We start from the raw sequence: 18,307 nt of genomic DNA on the forward strand, positions 1-18,307 counted from the left end.
CAGGCTGGACCCAAATTCTCAGCCGAGGTCGCCAGGGCCTGCTGCCCCAGGCCACCTCTCTATGGCCACCCCAAGCTGCCCCAGCCAGGCAGAAGGAAGAGGCGAGGGCCGTGGGCCCACCCCCGGCCGTGGGGTTCCAGCCCCTCCTAACTGTGTGAGCTCAGCCAAGCCACCGTCCTTGTCTGAGATGCTGGGAGCAGGCCGGCACAGGGCCAGCAGCATAGGGGACCTCGATACCGTGGCAGTTACTCCCGGGGCTGGCCCCTGCCGAGCCGGTGTAGGGTCGGGGCACCCCTACCGCTTACTTAGTGCCCCGGAGGGAGATGGTAACAGGCGGACCGCGCGAGCCACCATACAAACCACTACCAGGCTTTATTGCTCAAAATGCAAGCCAAACACTGAGAGTAAACAAGGACCACGAGAGGACAGAGCCCAGGGCCGCAGAGGTGGGAGAGGGGCCTGGTGGCCCCGCCCTTCCACCACCGGCAAGGTGGGACCCGCCGCCCCCCAACCCCCGCCCCCCGACTGGGAGACAGGATCGCAGCTCCAGGGCTGCTCGGCTACACTCTTTCGGAACCTCTGCAAATGACCTGCCCACTCTGGCCTGTGACCGAGGGGTTGGCGGGCCCACCCAACTTCCTCACAGGGCAGAAGCGCAAGCCTCCTCAACACACAGCCAGCCCTTCTCCTCCTGCAGCAAGAAGACCCCCATCAGCAAGGCCCCGGAGGCAGGGGTAGGAGTGACCCCAGAGTCCCACTTCCTGGGTAAGAATGAGCCAAGAGGGGCAGGCAGGGCCCTTGCTCCTCCTGGGAGGTAGATAGATCTCATTCAGGGCACACGCAGGAGACACACACACACACACACCACACACACACACACACCACACCACACACACCACACACACCACACACACACCACACACACACCACACACACACACCCCTGCTGGCCTGGAGAGACCGACAGCCCACTGAACCCAGCGCTGGCCTGAGGAAATTGGTCCCAGAGGACCGCTGAAGGCACGTGTCGGGCTCCCTGGAGAGCTGCTGGGGGACGCTGCGGAGCCCGGGACAGTGCCTGCCCTGCCAGCCTCAAACACCGACAGACCCCGGAGACGAAAAGTCCCTCTGGGAAGCAAAGACCGGGCGCAGCCCTGGGGCTGGTTCCACGGAGCAGGTGCGGGCCCCTGAGCTCTGGGCGCTCGGAGCGGGCCCCGCCTGGGGTCCTGGGAGGAGGAGGAGCTGAGCCCCAGACCGCCCCCCGGGCGGGCCAGGCCTGTCACACACGCCCGGCGGCTGACACCAGTCCAGCAAGCAGAGCGGCCGGCGGGCAGGGCGGAAGGAAGGGACGGCGCATGGAGCGAGGCTGGGGAGACGACGCGCACGTCCAGGCAGAGCCGCTTCCACGGCCCCTCCGCCCAGGCCCCGCCCCCTGGTGGGCTGGCACGCAGCACAGTGCGGAGCTCGCGGTGGGAGCAGGGGCGGCTCTAGCCTCTGCCCAGCTCTCAAAAGGCAGGAAGCTCCCCGAGGACAGGGCGGGGGGTGGGGTCGGCAGGTCCACACCAGAGGGGGGGACGGGCAGCCCCGCGGGGCAGGGGAGAGCCTGGCCTCCGCACGTCCTTAGCACCGGGGCCCGGGGGCTGGGGAGGACCTAGGGGCTGGCCAGGCCCACGGGAAGTGGCCTGGTTCCGTGCTAGTCCAAGGTTCCAGGGAACCGGGGGAGGGAGCACGCCCCTACCAGCGGTTGGGTCACGACCTGGGCTGCCGTCGCGGGCACTGGAGGAGCGTGTCGGGAGCACTGGGGGCTGCCATGGAGAGCAGGGTGGCAGGGGGTATGGGCAGCGGGACACCGCTCTGCCCTGATGACAGGAGGACAGAGGCAGCCCAGGAGGCTCAGCCTACGGGATGCTCTCCTGCCTGCAGGGCTGAGAGGAGGCCGCGGGGGCCGATGCCGGGCCAGGGCGGATGTACCTCCCACCTCGAGGCGGGACCAAAGTCTCCAGAAGCAGCTCCGCGCGGGCCTTCAGCGGGTCTCGGGGGTCCTGCCAGCTGCGTAAGTCTGGAAACCCGCCCAGGGGCCTCTTGCCGGCCAGGCCAGGCGAGCTGGGAAGAGTGGGGTCAGGCGGGCTGTCCGCAGAGCTCTGCAGGCTCCGCGCGGCCTCACGCCCCGAGGCCTGGATCACCCCGAGGCCCCCGCTGCCTGCCGCCACCGCCCATCCCCTTGATGCCGGCCAAGGCCCTCAGCGCCCTCACCCCGGCCCCTCGGCGCCTGGCTTGGGGTGATGCCAATCTGGGGGAGGGGCAGACAGAGGAGGACTCCCGGTGCGGGGACAGGTGAGAGGGACTGAGGAAGGTGGACGCAGCCTCCTCTTCCAGGCTGCCCCTCAGGGTCAGTGCGCCTCGGGGACGTGCTCACACAGACCAGAGGGCTGACGGGGGGTGGGCGGGTCCCCCGACCGCATCACAGCTCCCCCTCCAGGGTGTCCGTGAGCTTCTCCTCGTCTGCCTGCTGCTTCTGCTGCTGGATCCTGGCGTAGGAGATCGCGTCGCCCCTGGGGAGAGAGCCAGTCAGCGCCACACGGGGGACGGACCCCAGACACACAGCCCTCCCAGCCTTCACCCCATTCCTGACCTGTGACCCAGGTGTGGCCTGCAGACAGAGCCTAACGGGCCCTCCGGTTTCCCCAGACAGAGACCCTATTGCTAGGACGGCAAAGACACGTCTTGTCCCCTCTAAGGGCGGCACAGGCTGCCTGCGATGCCACGTTGAGGAGTCGGATTCTCAGCCCGGGCTCCGCGAGAGGGGCTGACCGCTGACCGCGGAGCCCGGTGCGGGCCCCAGTGGGAAGAGGCTCTCAGGAGCCCTGCCTCTGCCGTCCCTGCTACAGGCTGTGCCGAGGCACGACGGGGCCACCAGGGAGTCCCGTGAACTCTCCTGCTCTCACTCCCTAGAGCTCGGACACCCTGGAGACACGGATTGGGGTCCCTGACAGCCTCTGTGCTTCCGTTTCCACAATAGAATAACGGGGGCCACTCCCAGCCCTCTCCTCCCTGCGAGACTTCAGGAGGCGGGAAGTAAAGATCCCCCACCCCCGGGGGCTGGGACCAGCAGACGCACTTCTTGCCCAGAGCAGACAGTCCGTACAGCACTCCGGTGGCGAAGGCGATGGCGTTGCCCAGCAGCGTGGTCAGGGTCAGGCTGATGACGATGGGAACGACGGCCATCCTAGAGGAGAAGCAGAGGTCAAAGGGCACTCCCACCCCGTGGCCACGACACCACTTCCAGCTTCCCGGGTTCACCCAGCCCCCTTCCCAGACAGCCAGGTACAGGAAGGGTCCCCAGAAATCAGCTGGGGCACAGGTGCACAGCCGGGCTTCGTAAAGTCCTCAAACACCCGTGAACTTGTCTGTAAAATTCTGTGCATTTTCTGGGGAGAGAACCCAAAGCTTTCATCAGGTTTTTGAAAGGATCTGTGATCCAAAAAGGGTTAAACAGCACCAAAATGGCCCAAACCCCTGTGCATAAAAACAGGCAGACCAGAAAATCCAGTGTCAGTTCAGTCCCTTAGCGGCTTTGTGACTGGGGGCAAGTTACTCAACTGAGGCTCGGCCTCTCTACGGTAAGGTGGGGATCAAACCTCAGAGGTTTTGAGAATGAATGAGATAAGGCATGTTAAGTACTTAACACGATGTCTGGAACAGCATAAGCACTAAATAAATGTTGGCTCTTATCAGCGCAGTAAAACCAGCCGTATCTCAACAAGGAAGATCCCAAAGGTTAAAGTGCACAAGACACGGGGCTTCCTTATTGCAAGGTGCACGCCAAGAACGGCTAACTGGCTGGTGAGGCAGCTCTGTCTGGTCCAGGTTGGCACCACCTGGAGACAGGTGTCCACTCTGGCTTAAGTATCCATGGGGCCGATGCCTGGTCCTGGTTGGGATTTCCAGACCGTTGGCAGTGATTCGGGTTAACACACACACCCTGTACACAAGGAAGACAAAACTCTTCTTAGACTCTTCTCGGACTCGACCAAATGAATTCTACCTGAATTTCCATTCTGGCGGGACGTGTGACCATGAGGTTTTACTGAAGTTATAAACTTTCTAAGTAAAAAAATAATAATAGAAATTGCAAAGGAAAAGAAAAGACCATGGGGAAAAATCTTCTGTCAAAACGAAACTAAAGGCAAACAACAGGCTGGAAATACATTTGCAGGAAATATAACAAAGAATTAAGAAATCTTTAATATAGAAACACACATAACTTACTAAGTAAAATGTTATAATGTCAAAAGGTGAAAAGGAAACTAGACCATTAATTACCAAAAACTAAAAATGCAGTTAGTAAAAAACATACAGAAAAAGATTTTACCTTAGATAATAGATACAAATGTGAAAATGGCACATGGCCCTGGGCCGGGGGAAAGAAAGAAGAAACTCAGGTACTCTCTTTGGAAAGCACTTTAGCCACATATTGAAATCTTTTAAGTGATTGTAATCTTTGACCTAATAACCCCATACCTGGAAATAGATCCTAAGGAAATCATCATCAACACAGAAATTTTTAGCACCGAAATGTTCATCACAGCCTGACTTGTACTACAGGTTACAAGTGAAGAAAAGCATGATACATTCAGCGGAATAAATATTCCTATCATTAAAATTCATCTTATGGGGACTTCCCTGGTGGCACAGTGGTTAAGAATCCGCCTACCAATGCAGGGGACATAGGTTCGATCCCTGGTTTGATCCCTGGTTCAATCCCTGGAAGATCCCACGTGCTGCAGAGCAACTAAGCCCGTGTGCCACAACTACTGAGCCTGCGAGCCACAACTACTGAGCCCGTGCGCCACAACTACTGAGCCCGTGAGCCTAGAGGCTGTGCTCCGCAACGAGAGAAGCCACCGCCGCAATGAGAAGCCCACGCACCACAACGAAGATTAGCCCCTGCTCACCACAACTAGAGAAAGCCCCGCGTGCAGCAACGAAGACCCAACACAGCCAAAAATAAATAAATAAATAAATAAATTTTTTAAAAAGTCTTCTTATGAAGCCTTTGTGGTAAGACTAAAAATATATCTACCATGATTTTAAGGGGAAAAAAACAGGATACAAATGTACTTGTAATGGTTAAAACTGTGCGAAAACAGGTTTTAGAAAATGCCTGAAGACAGACTGAAAGGACACATATCAAAATGTTAACGAGTAGTGGGGCTTTGGGTAACAACTTTTTATTTCCACATTATTTTTAATGAATATATATTACTGTTAGCATTTTTAAATAATTAAAAAAAATAGAAACACCAGCAAAGGAGGTGCCAAAGCGTGGTATTTCGTATTCCTCTGTTCTTCAGACACAGTGGGAAATGGCTCTAGAGCTGAGCACGTATCCTGTGCTCTGACACAACTACTAGCCTCCAGGAAGGGAAGAAACCTTTGAAATAAAAACCTCCATATTTATTTCTAAAGATAATCTAGACAACCACTACCTGCTGCTGCTGCCAGAAGCTGTTGAGGGCCTCCCAGACACCAGGCACTGTTCTGGAAGCTGCATTAAACAAATTAGTTCAATCTCATGGCTCAGATGGGAGGTACTACATACTGAACTTGTTGTTAGAAGTGGGAAAATAAGAGAAAAGCATATTTGGAAGGCACTATTTTCTGTTCTACAACTTGCTTCTTTCCCCTTTCATGTCAGGACATCTAGATCGGCCACACTCCTGAAAGGCTGCACAGAGGTACATAGGGATCTACCAGAATCCGCTCTACAACTCCCAACTGATGGGCCAACATTCCAGGCATTTCTCGCGTTCTCTATCACACGTACTGCTGCAAGGTGTACGTATCTCACGTCTGAATACCGTGTGGCTGGACCTGTAGGCCAGACGCAGAGCCCTGGACGCTGGGTCACGTCGTACAGCGGGTCCCTCACGTGACTCTGCACAAACGCCATCCCTGTTTAAACCTCTACCGAGAGTAAACTAAGCAGCCGTCCGCCCGCCCCGGCCAACACTGTCACCTGCGGAAGCAGGGTCTGGGGGAGCCGCGTCAGGCCCGGCCCGCGGCCCCTCACCCGCAGTAGAAGACGGCCTTCTGCCAGGAGCGCAGCCGGTCCACCTTCGCCGCCACCGTGTTCGCAAACTCAACGAAGTGGCAGCAGAAGGGCGCCTCACACAGCAGTAGGACGAACGCGTTCATGCTGCAGAGAGAGGGGCAGGCTGGTGCCCAGGCCGGCGGGTCCCGCCGCCCCGCGATGCCGCCCCCCGCCCGCTCCCGGCTGCTCCCCACACTCTGGGCTCCGGGAGCAGCCGGGGCAGGGAAGCCAGTCCACTGCCACGGCCCGCCCTCGGGATGCCCTCGCTGGAGCGGGGACCTCGGCGAGCCCTCAGCACAGCGCGTGTCTGGGCTGGGGACGGCTGAGCCCCAGGTGGCACGCCAAGCGTGTCTGCTCCCGCCTTTGGGTTCTCCGTGTCCGGGTCACAGTCATCGTGACAAGACACTGGGCCCTCACAGCGGGCCGGGCCCTTCCATCCGCCCCCACCCTGGAGGGAAAGCACCCTCGCTATCCCCGTTTGCCCCCATGGACCCCCGGAGCCCCAGAGCAGGAACTCACACAACTAATGCCACCCCAGGTCTCCCACACACCACTGGTGCCCAGTAACCCTCACAGACCAGTCCACCCAATGCAACTCACTCGTGTTCCCCCTGGGAGGTGCCCAGAAATCCACACGCCCCAACACCCCCCGGCAGGACGGTCACAAGGCTACTCACATCATCCACACGCCGGCCGCAATGTTCAGAGGGTGGATGGTGACGCAGTTGAAGAGGCCGGAGATGGCGCAAGCTTGAAATCAAGAGACACGGGCAGGAATCAGCAGGGAGGAAGGGGCAGAGCCTGCGGGCGGGCCACCTGGGGAGACGGCTCGTGAAAGCACGAGACCCCTCCCGACCCCAGCACCTGGCTCTTCTCACAGCACCCAGACGTCTCCCCACTGCCACCAGAGACAAGCAAGGCCAACACAACGACTCCATGAACAGGTGAGGACGCAGCCTCAGGCAGGCGAAGCGGCTTGCCCAGACCTCAGGGCCAGGGTGCGGCGGGACCCCAGAGCTGGCTCGCTCTCGGGGCTCAGCGAGGCAGCGTGCACATCCCGCCCTCTCTCTGTTCTGGGCTTGGAGAAGCCCGCCCTCTGAACCCCAGCTGTCCCAAAACCCACCCCGCAAGGTGCGTAGCATGAAAAAGAGAATGTCTCTCAAGGGCTCAGGCCAGGGCAGGCGGCACCATGCCCAGGGCAGGCCACGAGAGAAGTCCTCTGGATCTGGGTTGGGACAGGGCTGCCCCTCTTGGAAAAGAAATCAGGACCAGGTCGACCTGGATCACAATTCCAGCTCTGACTGACCCACCAGCCCAGTGACTTTGGGTATGTTCTTTTCACCTCTCCAGGCCGGTTTTCTCTCCTGCACACAGGACAGCCCGACAGCCCAGCCCACCCACCCTGAAATACCAAGGGTCTGCAGCGGGGAGGGCGCACCCTCTCCTACCCCGGAAAGCGGCTTCTCTGATGCCCCAGATGCGGAGCCTCGCTCACCGCTCCCAACAGCATCCCACCGAGGGGCCCGCACAGTCGCCTCCCTCCTCTCTCGCAGCCCCAGCCCGGCTGCACCGGGAGCGCCGCGAGTCTGCCAGGCAGTGGCTGGCTGCTGGGCAGGACGCCGGGCCTCCCGAGGCGGCGATGAGCAATCAGTCCATTAAATTTGCAGCAGCTCCCTCTGCGCCTGACGCCTGGCAAGGACCTGCAAGTCTCCTGTTTTCCCATGTAACCCTATGCAGACAGCAGACGATGGAAGAGGAAACCAGGTGAAGTGAACCCAAACTGCAACGGGACTGCCCTCGTACGTCCCCCCACCAAGGCCTCCTCCAGCGACAGATGTACTTCCCGCCTACTAAAGGCGGCACCTGTCCTGGGACAGGTCACACTCACATTCAGGCAGCAAGTTTCCCCAGGGCCACAGATGTGAGCGCCCACGATACAATACTGCTCCTGCCTGACGTCAGCTGTGCCTGGTCTCACCTGACAGCGCCCTATACTTCCTGCCACAGTCAGCATGTCACCTCTGCCCCACTATCTACCAGCAGCCAACCTTGCGGGAGGACCAGGTTTCAACCCAGACAAAGAGGCTCCAGCCAGGAGTCCTTTAACAATCAAGGGCTGGAAGATGTCCCCTCGGGGTGTCCAACACTCTCGCCAAGTGAGGGCGGCGTCCTGGGCCAGCCTATCTCCTCCCAAGCTTTGGCCTCCAGACGATCAGGACCCTGAGGAAACGCCTCTCCCGAGACCCCCCACTGCAGAGGAAGGTGACGCTGCCCCACAGCCACCAGCCGCAAACACGAGGCTCAGCTGAACTCCAGTTTCATCTCTAAAACTCCTCCGTGCTTTGCATTCTACTCTGTATTATATACTATTTGGGATTCATATAACAAGCACTTTCCCCAAATCTGCAGGTGAAACTGACATTTCAGAGCGATGTCACAGGTTTCTCCTGAAGCGTCATCTGTAGCCCCAACACCACGAACTCCTGGGGTGGCTCGAGAATCCCACTTCGAAAAGCGCAGAACTGGATGCGATGCCAGGGCTGACAAGGGAGTTGGCAGGGCAGCTGACCCCAAGATGGAGGGAGGAGGGTGACAGCCCACAGGCCACACTCAGGCCCCTTCCCTTCTCCCCCCCACCCCGCCCCATCACTGTCACTCCCACAGCAGCCTCACTCTGATCTGCCAGGGAAACAGCTACCCAGACTCCAAAGGCTCATATCTAAGACCTGACCAGTCTCTCCTACAAAGTCAAAAACATGCTCCCTCTGAACAGCAACGACAGGGACTCGGAGGCCTTTTTGTGCCTGGAGGGAGGGCCTGTCCCATTATCACCCATTAACTTTCTTCCAGCCTCCATCCACCCGGGAGGACCACGAGACTGGAAGGGGAGCCTAAGAAGGTGCTCCTTCGACATATCTGATCAGGGTCTGCTTGCCAGGAAGACCTGCCATATGATCCTTATTTTACTTCTGTAGCAGATCTGCCTTCCTATGTATGCTCTTTGGGGGACTGTGCTAAAAGAGCCTAGCTTTCCAGGAAACCTGAGGTCCGGTGTGCGTGTCCACGATGCGGGGTGGGGAGTAGAAGGAGGGTAGGTGAGAGACGGTTGAGGCAGAGTTGACAGCAGGAGGGAGAGCTGACATCAGGGGAAGCGCACTGCCTCCAAGTGCAGTGAGGACCCAGAGGAGAGGCCACCTCCCTCAGCTCACCGCCGGGCCCTCAGGAAATCTGGCCAGCACCCGCCCCATTTATAAACAACCTTCGCCCAAAGGTTAAGGCGGCTGCCGCCCGCACCCACACCCGAGTCAACAGGTGAGGCGGCCTCCGGACCAGACTGAGCCCGAGCTTCAGCACTAGCATCTGGGCAATCTCGGAAGGCCCCCGGAGTAGGTGCCGCACTGCCCTCACGCTCAGAGGAGCCGTGGAGGGGCAGTCTCGGCCGCGTCGTTCCCTCCTGGAACGTCCCTTGAGCTGCTCGCCAGCCCCGGACCCAGGAGCCCAGGCCGCGGGCCGGGAACCACAGCAACCGCAGAGGCGCCGGCTTCCCGCCGCCCCCGCCGCTGCCCAGAGCCGCGCGTGGCCCGTAGACCCCGGCCCCAAGCCGGCCCCTTCCCGGGGGGAGGGGGTGCCGCGGGGGGCGGCCACGGGGCGGGGCCGGACGCGCATGCGTAGCGTGCGGCAGGGCCGGCCCCTCCCCCGGGCCGGGTACTCACAGACGGCCCCTAACACCCCCGACAGGCGACACAGCCAGCGGTACCACCATGTCATGCCCTCCTCCTGCGCGGGCGGCGCCGAGCTCACGGACGCCACCGTCGCTCCGCCCGCACCGCTCATGGTGCCGCCGTCCGGCGCTCCCGCAGCCCTCACAAAGGGCTCCGGAGCCGGCCGCGTCGTCCCGGCGCGCTGCCTTGTGGGAGAGGCGGCCGCTCATTAGCATAGGGAGCGGGGCTCTCGGGGTCGAGAGAGGGGCGCCCGAGAGCCTCGCGCTCATTAGCATAGAGGTGGGGCCGCGGGTAGGTGCGCCCGAGCGGGCCCGTGTTCATTAGCATAGGGGGCGGGGCCCGAAGGGGCGTGGACGAGGAGGGCCCTAAGGGCTCGTGCTTATTAGTATAGGGGGCGGGTGCTGGCGCCGCAGGACCCCCCAGGCGGTCAAACATTCCCACCCAGACTAGTATAAGGGCGGGGCTTCGATGAGAATTATCAGGTGCGCCAGCCTCAGGGCCCCATCGGGACTCCAAACTCCCTCGCCTCTCCTCCCTGGATAGGAAGACGACCGCTAGGGGTGGCCAGGGGGTTGCTCACATCTGGTGTGGATCTGGAGCCCGACAGCGGCCAGGGAATCCCTGCCGTGTGGGGAGGTGGGTTTTCAAGCCATATTTGGACAGGTTACGTAAAGAAAACGCCACTCAGAGCTCACGTTCCGTTTATTGGTACCCGAGGGGCTGGGAGCTGCTTTTCCAGAGAGTCTCCCCTCCCACCCTCTAACGTTTTGCACGTGGGAGGAAGCCCTAAAGGAGATACTTAAGATTGGAGGGAATTCGAATTGGAAAGCCAGGCACCTAACGGGTGCTCATAAATGTCAGGTTCCTTCCTTTCCCTTCCCAGACCGGGAGGAGGCATCCCACCGTGCCGGCTGGTCAACTGAGGGATGTGCTTGGAGATGCGGGGCATCGTCAGGCTAATGAGCTCTAGCCTGGAGGGTCCAGTACTGGCCCCGAAGGCTGGTGTGCGCCTCCAGGAAGCCCTGGCTAAACTCCATCTCTGCCTGGCTGCCCTCTGACTCCCAGTAGAGCGTCTGTTGCCCGCGAAATGTCGTTGTCCTCAGGCTGTGGATATCCCGGATCTGGGAGGAAAGTGGCAGCCCCAAGGGACCGACCACAAATGATAATTAGCTAGCATTCACGAGCCCTTAATATACAAGGTATCATACACCCAGGGTCACATTTAATCCTCACACAACAGCCCTATCAGGAAGACACCATTATTCTACCTAGGAAACTGAGGCTCAGAGAAGTTGTGCTCCTTCCCCAGGGACACACAGCCAGGATGCCAGAGCTGGGATTTGAGCCCAGATTAGTTTGATTACAGAGGCCAGGCTGCCTCCTCCAGGGAGCTGATACCTTACAGATGCCAGTTCTCCCAGAGCACATGAAAACCTCATCGGGGAGGGCTCGGCCCACTCTTCTAGTAAAATTATATCAGGGTCTAAAATCACGCTTCGGTCCTGGGTGAACTGGCAGTCTACATCAGAAAAAGTCTCTTCTATTTCATTCTTGTAGGGAACTCAATAAGCATTTGTTGGTGAATAAGTGGAGGAAACTTTTCTCCCATTCTCTCACAAATGATTTTGAGGGTTTTGATCGGAAGTAAACTCAGTGGGTCCTACAGCCCAGCAAGCCCCAGTCCCTGTCCCCAGAGATGGATGTCCAGAATTAGAGCAGAAGTCAGCCCGTTCCTGTTCCCATCCTGGTAGCCTCACCAAGATGTAGCTGGAATCAGTTTCCTCGGTTCTGGTGCCCATGTCCATGGCCAGGGCACGGATGGCGATCCGGGCCTGTGGAGCCACGTCGATGAAGATTCGGCAGCCCCCCATGTTCCTCCCATCCGGACTCAACGATGGACTCACGATTTCACCCCGGGGTCCAAAGAGCTGCATGTCACATTCTGCAGGGGGAGAGCAGGTGTACAGACTGGGTGTGAACCACCTCCGGAACACAGGAGCCCCCGGAGTGACCACTCTTGCCAGAGGCCAGGGCAGCAGGGCAGCTGGGGAGCAGTGGGGGATCAGTGTGGCACTGTGGTCAAGATCGGGGCTCCCAGGCAGGTCTCCACTGAACCCCATCTCTACCACTTCCCGGCTGTGTGACCCTAGGCGAAGGCTTTAAACGCTCCGCGCTTCAGTTCCTTCTTCTGTAAAGCGAAGGGAACAACAGCACACACTGGGCAGGGCAGTCTTTAGGAGGAATCAGCAAAGTCACACGTGCAGAAGTGCTCCATGCTGCACCCGCCCCAACCGGGGCAGCCCCTCCTGCCTGCGCCTCCTGGTCCTCCCTCAAAGCAGGCGCCTGCGTGTGGGGAGGCTGGGAAGTGAGGAGTGATGACCAGGCAGGAGCTGGTGCCTGCGTGCTGCACGCTGAGGGGCAGAGGAGGAAGCCCCCCAGGGTCCCACTTCTCGCCTGCGGCCTGGGGGAACCCCTGGGGAAGCCACCTTCAGCAAGCTTGGGCTGTGGAAGAGGGCAAGCCCCCTGAAGCAACCTAGAGGGCTCTCCGTGGATACGGATGGGGCCACGGGCTAGCAGGGCTCTCGGGGCCGCCATCCTCCGCACGAGGTGTGCAAGTGCACCCACGCCCTGCTGAGCGGAGGATGAGCCAGGAGGACGTGCACCCAACAGGACTGGGGAAAGAGGCTCGCAGGAGGACCTTAAAGGATCCCGAAGGACCTGAGTGCCGGGGCCAGGGTGTGGGGCCCGCGATGGCCTGAGGGAGGGAGTGAGGATGTCCGCCCATCTCGCCGCAGGGCCCCAGAGAGGAAGGAACACGGGGCACCTCCCAGGACCCCGTCCTGACCGCACATACAGGGATGGGGGTGTCGGGGGGTGTCCGGGAAGGCGCTGCTTTTCATTCTCAGCTCAGCTCCCTGTCTGCCTTGCCCGCTGGCCCGTCGGGACTGGCCCCGTTGGCAGCAGCACCCAGCCAGCCAGCCTCTGGGGAGGCGGGGAGGCTCCATGTCCTCGCCATACCTCGGCGGAAGGCTCCCGGGGCAGGCTGGCTCGAATACCGAAGCAGCACTCCGCCTCGCAGCTGCACGAGACGCTGCCTCACCACCAGCGTGTTGGCTTTGGAGCTGAAAGTCATGCCGGGCAGCTTCCTGCACATCTTCCTCCACGTGAGCCTGCCCCAAAGCAGCAGCATGTCCCCTGGGAAGTGGCAGTGAGGTGAGGACCCAGCACCCCCAGTCCAGGTTGGCAGCCCAGTGGCCTGGGCTAGACTGAGCTGAGTTCAGGTCCTGACTCTCCCACTTACTGGCTGTGCGACTCTAAGGAACTGGACGTGTGATCATCTCTCCTAGCCTCAGTTTCCTCATCTGTGAAATGGGGACAACCACACCCCAGTTATGAGCTGGCTGCGATGGTTACACATGGGGATGCACCTGGAGAATCCCCCCAGGAGTGGGGCACCCTGGAGTCACACTCACTGGCACCTAGCAGATCCTGTCACTGGCAACAGCTGCTCACGTGGCCCTAGACATACCGGCACTGCAGTTGAGGGAACTGTCGAGGACTCGGAGGGTCACCACCTCACCCAGGGGCCGCCCGATGGCCACTGCACAGTCCGCCCGTGCTGGGCCTCGCATGTCAATGGTTCCTGTTGGCTCAAGGTGCTGCCGGCCACAGGCGCCTGGAAAGGGAGCGGGAGCTTCCAGGTGGGGTATCCCCAGCAGGGCAGGGACGGGGGCTTTCCATGCTGGGGAAGGAGACTGGGAGCTGGGGCGGCTGGTGTCCTCCTAGGCCCCGCCGGAAGCTCTCTCAGGCAAGGAGGGGGCTGCGTGGGCCAGAACATCACCACCCAAGGCAGAGAGCCACCACTGACGTGCCAGCAAGAGGGCGGCAGTGTGTACAGTGGGTCACACAGGCGGGGATTCTGACTCTGTGAAACCTTCAGCTTACTTTCCCTTGATGATAATAAAAGTGAGCTTGCACTTTACCAGTGAGGAAGAGGGCCCCCCTGAACCCGGCCTCCAAGCCCATCCCTTCAGCCCGACCGCACTCATCCCAGCGGCCCGGGCGCTGCAGCCACGGGACCACCCCCAGGAGGTCCCCACAAGGAGCACGGCCTGGCTCTCCCAGGTGAACATGCCTTGGCCCACCCCTCTTGCAGCCAGTCAGCCGCCCAGACAGAAAGGAGGAAGGAACATAACTGGATTCTGCTGGGCTTTCCTGGGGCCCGGGCGGGAGTCCTTGCGGCCGGGGAGCTGGGGAGACGAGGTGGGCCTGGGGCTGGGGCCACTCCGGGGAGGCAGTGGCAGCTGTGGTCTGGCCAGGAGCAGTGGCTTCCTCGTGGGGCACCGGGCTGGGTGTCCCCTGCCCTGCACAGGGCCCAGCCCAGCAGCCCCGCACCGTCACCGGCTTGGGCAAATGCTGGCAGAAGTCGGCTGGCACGGGCACCCGGGCCTGGGGTCCAAGGCAGGCGTCGTGCCGGCGCTGGATGCCATCCCCACACGAGACGGAGCACTGCCAGGAAAGAGAGGAAGGAGTTGGGACTGACCCTGCCGGAGGGTGACAAGGACAGCGGTGACCACAGGCCGGGCAGGATCTGATATAATCTTTGCACAACACGGGAGGCGGGCATGGGTGTCCATGCTCCAGATGGGGAGACTGAGGCTCGGAGAAGTCACCTGGCAAGGATCACATAGAGAGGAAGGGCAGGGTTCAAGCCCAGGTCTCTCACTGTCGCCCTCGAGGCCTCTCTGCCCTGCAGCCCCTAGAGCGGGGAGCAGGCAGCGTGGCTTCGTCCTTCCGCCCTCCGTCACTCATTGCAGCCCGGTGTCCACCCTCCCCTCCCACCCCGCACTGCCCCATCCAAGTGATCAACTCCCCCGACCCAGATGCCCAGGGTCCTCCTGACTCAGGCAGCGGTGGCTGTCTGCTTTGCCTCTTCTCCCTCCGCACCGTGAGCGAGCCCCTCTGCGGGGGCCCTGCCCCTGCTTGCCTTTGTCTCTCCAGCGCCCTGCGAGGTGCTGGGCACGGGGTGGCATTTGCTCATCTGTGGGGAGTTATCAGCCCTTCATCTTCCGGAGTCTCCAGACCTCAGGGCCTCTTAAGGCTTACCTGTCCCCCACGTCTCTAGGCCTTGCTATGTCTTCCATCCCTAGGTGCCCCGACTGCCCTCTCCCCAAGAGACCCAGCTCTCCCCCTGCTTTCAGGGGATCACAATGAATCAAAGCCCCCAAAGGTCCCCACGCGTGAGGACCCTCGGCCCGGGCACTCGCCAGCCCCAGCGGCAGCACTTACCTGCATCCAGGCGCTGACGTGCCACCGGTAGGTGCAGTCGGCGATGACGCAGGGGATGCTGGCCTGCGGCCGCACCAGACCTACACAGGCCGCCCCGTCCACCTCTGTGTCCTGGCCTTGGTCCAGCTGCACACAGGCCACCAAGCGCACGGCAGTGCCGAGACCACAGCTGGCCGAACATGGGCCAAGGGACGTGACCTTCCACCTGCAGGAAGAGAAGACCCCAGAGAGAGGCTAGGCTTCCCTGAAGATGGCACTGCCCCCGGTGGGCTCCGTGGATGGCCAGCCAGGACAGGTTCCAAGGCCACTGGGATCCAGCAGTACAGCCCCCGAACCCCTCCTGGCTAGTCACAGGGCTGAGTGGCAAGGGAAAGGCTCTGCGGGAAAGAGAGCTCTTTTCCCTTCACAAGGTGCCCCCTTTCTTCCCCTTTATCACGAGACACCCGTGGACACCCAGCTGCTTGCCAGTCCGAGTAGCAGGGCAGGGGGAGCGGTGGCCCAGGATGAAGGAGAACAGATCTCCACATCAGTCAGTCCTGCCCATGGTAACGTATCATGTTTCAACAAATGCTAATGACTGACAGTTTTCAGAGCCGGGACAGAAGCCGGACAGGCCGCGCCGGAGCCTGGAGTCCTAGCCACCGCACTACGCTGCCCTCCCGGCCCCGTGATGCCCCCTCTCAAAAACATGCCTCTGTGGGCCTGGCGCTGTTCTAGACGCCGGGATACGGCTGTGACAGACCAAGTCCCACCCCCACCCCCCCGCCCACCTTGGAGCATATATGGTTCTCTGCCTCGTGACATTTGGGGCCGTATGCGTCTTCCTCGTGGGGGCCATCTGCACGGTGTAGGACGTTTAGCAGTACCCCTGGCCTCCACCCACTAGATGCCAGCGGCAGCGCTCCCCACCCCTGCCACCCCCAGTTGTGACAATTAAAATGTCACGGCGGGACTTCCCTGGCAGTCCAGTGGTTAAGACCGCACACTTCCAATGCAGGGGATGCGGGTTCGAGCCCTGGCTGAGGAACTAAGATCTCACATGCCGCGGGGCGCGGCCAAAAAAAAACCCCAAAAAAACCCAAGTCACAGGAAGGACTCCCCGCCTCTCTGTTATGGCCCTCTGAGCAGAGCCTGGGAAGGGATATCCAGAGCAGACACATTCAGGCAGCGGGAAAGCAGGTGCAAACGCCCTGAATCAGAAGCACTCCCTGGAATGTTCCAGAACATCAAGGAGGCCAGGGTGGCCACAGTGACATTCCAGGGGTAACCAGAGCTCCTGTGCGTGTGAAATTCCCATTTTAAAAAATCCCAGACCATCTCAAATATGATGTGGGAAAATAAACGGGGTGCACATTTAAGCATAGGCAAGGAAATCAAGAGACACGGCTATGGATGGTAAATGGATCATAAAGCTACAGCGATGAAAACAATTTGACTTGGGGGTGGGAATAGGTGGGGGAAATAAAACAACAGAGCCTGGTAGAAGCCTCGACACAGATCCAACCCACACGAGAATTTAAGATGTGATAAAGGGGGCACCTGGGGGGATGCAGCAAATGTTGCTGCTAGTTAGTGATTTGGAAAAATAGAGTTTGCTCCCCTACTTTGTGACTGACCCCAGATAAATCACAGATGAGTTAAAGGTTTTAATGTAAATAAAGTCTTATCTGTAGTGGTGTATTTCTTTAAAACCAAGGAGACATACGAAGGAAACGTGGAGATATGCTAGCATCTATTAAATCTGGTGGCGGGACATGGGTGACTGTTGCATTCTTTTCTGGATGTTTCTGTATGATACAGAAGAGCACGGCATTATTTAAAATGCAAAATTACAAAGGAGAAAGCACGGGAGAACTGTGAACAAGGCAGGTGAATACTTGCCCTTCCCTCTCGGGCTCCAGCCTGTCTCCGGACCCTACTGGTGTGAGCTGTCTGTCCCCGCGGCTTTGGCGGTGCTGTGCCCCAGCTGGACACCCTGAGGCTCCACTCAGATGCTGCCTCTTCCACTGGAAAGCGCCCCTGCCCTCCCCACCCCCTCACCCCCATTAGAACCGACAGCACTGCCTGAGTTTGCTGGAGTGTCTCCTCTGACACCGAGTGCAGCCTGCCGGGGGGGTCCTGTTTCCTGTGCCACCGAGCTGCCCTTTAACCCCCACGGGCCTGGCCCGGCGTCGGCACAGGCCAGGAGTTCAGGCTGCCTACTGCACATCCTGGGGCTGCTGACCTGGGCGGGCAGGGCTCCGGGCTGCAGGCCTCCTGCCGCTCTGGGCGAGGCAGCCCCTGGCACTGGGTATCCGGCAGGATCTCCTCGTCCTTGTCCTCCCCGTGGGCGCGGGCGCAGTACAGGATCCTGTGCGCGACTCCTCCCCCACAGCTCACGCTGCAGGCCGCCAGCTGGTACCGCCACCTGGGGCAAACCGGAGTCAGGGGGGGCCCCGAGGAGCGGGGGGCTTCCCCTCACTTCCCCAGACTGGAAAGGGCCTGGAAAGGTGTTCTCTCTCTGGGAGTCACTTCTACGTCTCCACCGAGAGGCTCAGCACAGTGGACAGAGAATATTCAGAAGACCCCATTTTACAGAAGGGGAAGCTGACATCGCAGCTAGAGAAAGCCCGCGCGCGGCCACGAAGACCCAACGCGGCCAAAAATAAATAAATACATAAATTTATTTAAAAAAAAAGAGAAGAAGGGGAAGCTGAGGGTGGACGTGTCCAAAAAGCAGTGGTGGGAGGGGCAGGGCACCCAAGGGGCCCTGCGAGATGTCTGTCTCCAGTGGGAGTCCTAGTCCTAGCCCCACCGTCACCTGGACCCCGCCCCTGCCAGCACTCCCAACCTTCCTTCCCACTGTGTTTGCACCAGCACCATCCAGAGAACTATATGTCTCCCCCATCAATCTTATTTATCACCTGTCTCTCCCTTGCCCCCAGCATCTACTCCAGGAGGGCAGGGATGCCCATCTGTCTTGTTCACTGCTGTGTCCCCTTGTGCCAGAACAGCACCTGGACATACTTAGTAGGTGCTCGGTAAAGAGCAAGTGATGAGAAAATGACCCATCAACCACACGCGCCATCAGCGTCCCAGATCCTGTGTGACGCACGTCACACACTTCAAAAGCCCCCCAGTCTTCCGGGCACCAATACGATCCACTCCTGCAGGTGAGGACGCCAAGGGTCACGAGCTTCACGGGAGGTAACGATGCCACCTCC

At 59.9% G+C, this 18,307-nt stretch overlaps 2 protein-coding genes across 7 annotated transcripts in view; both read right to left on the minus strand.

The window, feature by feature from the left end:
* Window positions 1–353: 353 nt before the first annotated feature.
* On the minus strand, window positions 354–10,021 carry CACFD1 (calcium channel flower domain containing 1). Of its 4 annotated transcripts, none has more exons than XM_082403566.1 (5): window positions 9,807–10,011; window positions 6,771–6,843; window positions 6,073–6,198; window positions 3,118–3,225; window positions 354–2,551 (listed from the first exon to the last, which is right to left on the minus strand). In XM_082403566.1, the coding sequence occupies exons 1-5, from the start codon at window positions 9,925–9,927 to the stop codon at window positions 2,461–2,463; spliced, it is 519 nt and encodes a 172-aa protein (XP_082259692.1). In that variant the 5' UTR covers window positions 9,928–10,011; the 3' UTR covers window positions 354–2,460. The 4 variants fall into 4 exon arrangements, 2 of the variants coding, with proteins under 2 accessions (XP_082259692.1, XP_082259691.1); XR_014247827.1 differs by lacking the exon at window positions 354–2,551 and adding an exon at window positions 5,489–5,547 and having other exon boundaries at window positions 3,190–3,225; window positions 6,019–6,198; window positions 9,807–10,021; XM_082403565.1 differs by lacking the exon at window positions 6,073–6,198 and having other exon boundaries at window positions 9,807–10,020.
* A 481-nt stretch (window positions 10,022–10,502) lies between these two features.
* The window catches only part of ADAMTS13 (ADAM metallopeptidase with thrombospondin type 1 motif 13), a 32,601-nt gene continuing 24,796 nt past the window's right edge, over window positions 10,503–18,307 (minus strand). For all 3 annotated transcript variants that reach the window (XM_082403542.1, XM_082403544.1, XM_082403543.1), the window contains exons 25-31: window positions 17,329–17,511; window positions 15,105–15,309; window positions 14,012–14,324; window positions 13,345–13,491; window positions 12,834–13,010; window positions 11,573–11,757; window positions 10,503–10,936 (exon numbers count right to left, since the gene is read on the minus strand). In XM_082403542.1, the coding sequence (XP_082259668.1) occupies window positions 10,772–10,936; window positions 11,573–11,757; window positions 12,834–13,010; window positions 13,345–13,491; window positions 14,012–14,324; window positions 15,105–15,309; window positions 17,329–17,511 (1,375 nt within the window). In that variant the 3' untranslated portion in view covers window positions 10,503–10,771. The remainder of the gene's footprint in view (window positions 10,937–11,572; window positions 11,758–12,833; window positions 13,011–13,344; window positions 13,492–14,011; window positions 14,325–15,104; window positions 15,310–17,328; window positions 17,512–18,307) is intronic.

This window comes from Balaenoptera borealis (assembly GCF_965194805.1).
Source record: "Balaenoptera borealis genome assembly, chromosome: 8".
NCBI lineage: Eukaryota > Metazoa > Chordata > Mammalia > Artiodactyla > Balaenopteridae > Balaenoptera > Balaenoptera borealis.

What these genes read in the sequence shown, in the direction of transcription:
- CACFD1 (XM_082403566.1), bottom strand. Translation starts at nt 9,927, where the DNA reads ATGAGCGGTGCGGGCGGAGCGACGGTGGCGTCCGTGAGCTCGGCGCCG. An exon ending in GGGGGTGTTAGGGGCCGTCT is followed by an intron (nt 6,844 to 9,806) that starts GTGAGTACCCGG and finishes CTTGATTTCAAG; the next exon opens with CTTGCGCCATCTCCGGCCTC. An exon ending in AAGGCCGTCTTCTACTGCGG is followed by an intron (nt 3,226 to 6,072) that starts GTGAGGGGCCGC and finishes CTTCTCCTCTAG; the next exon opens with GATGGCCGTCGTTCCCATCG.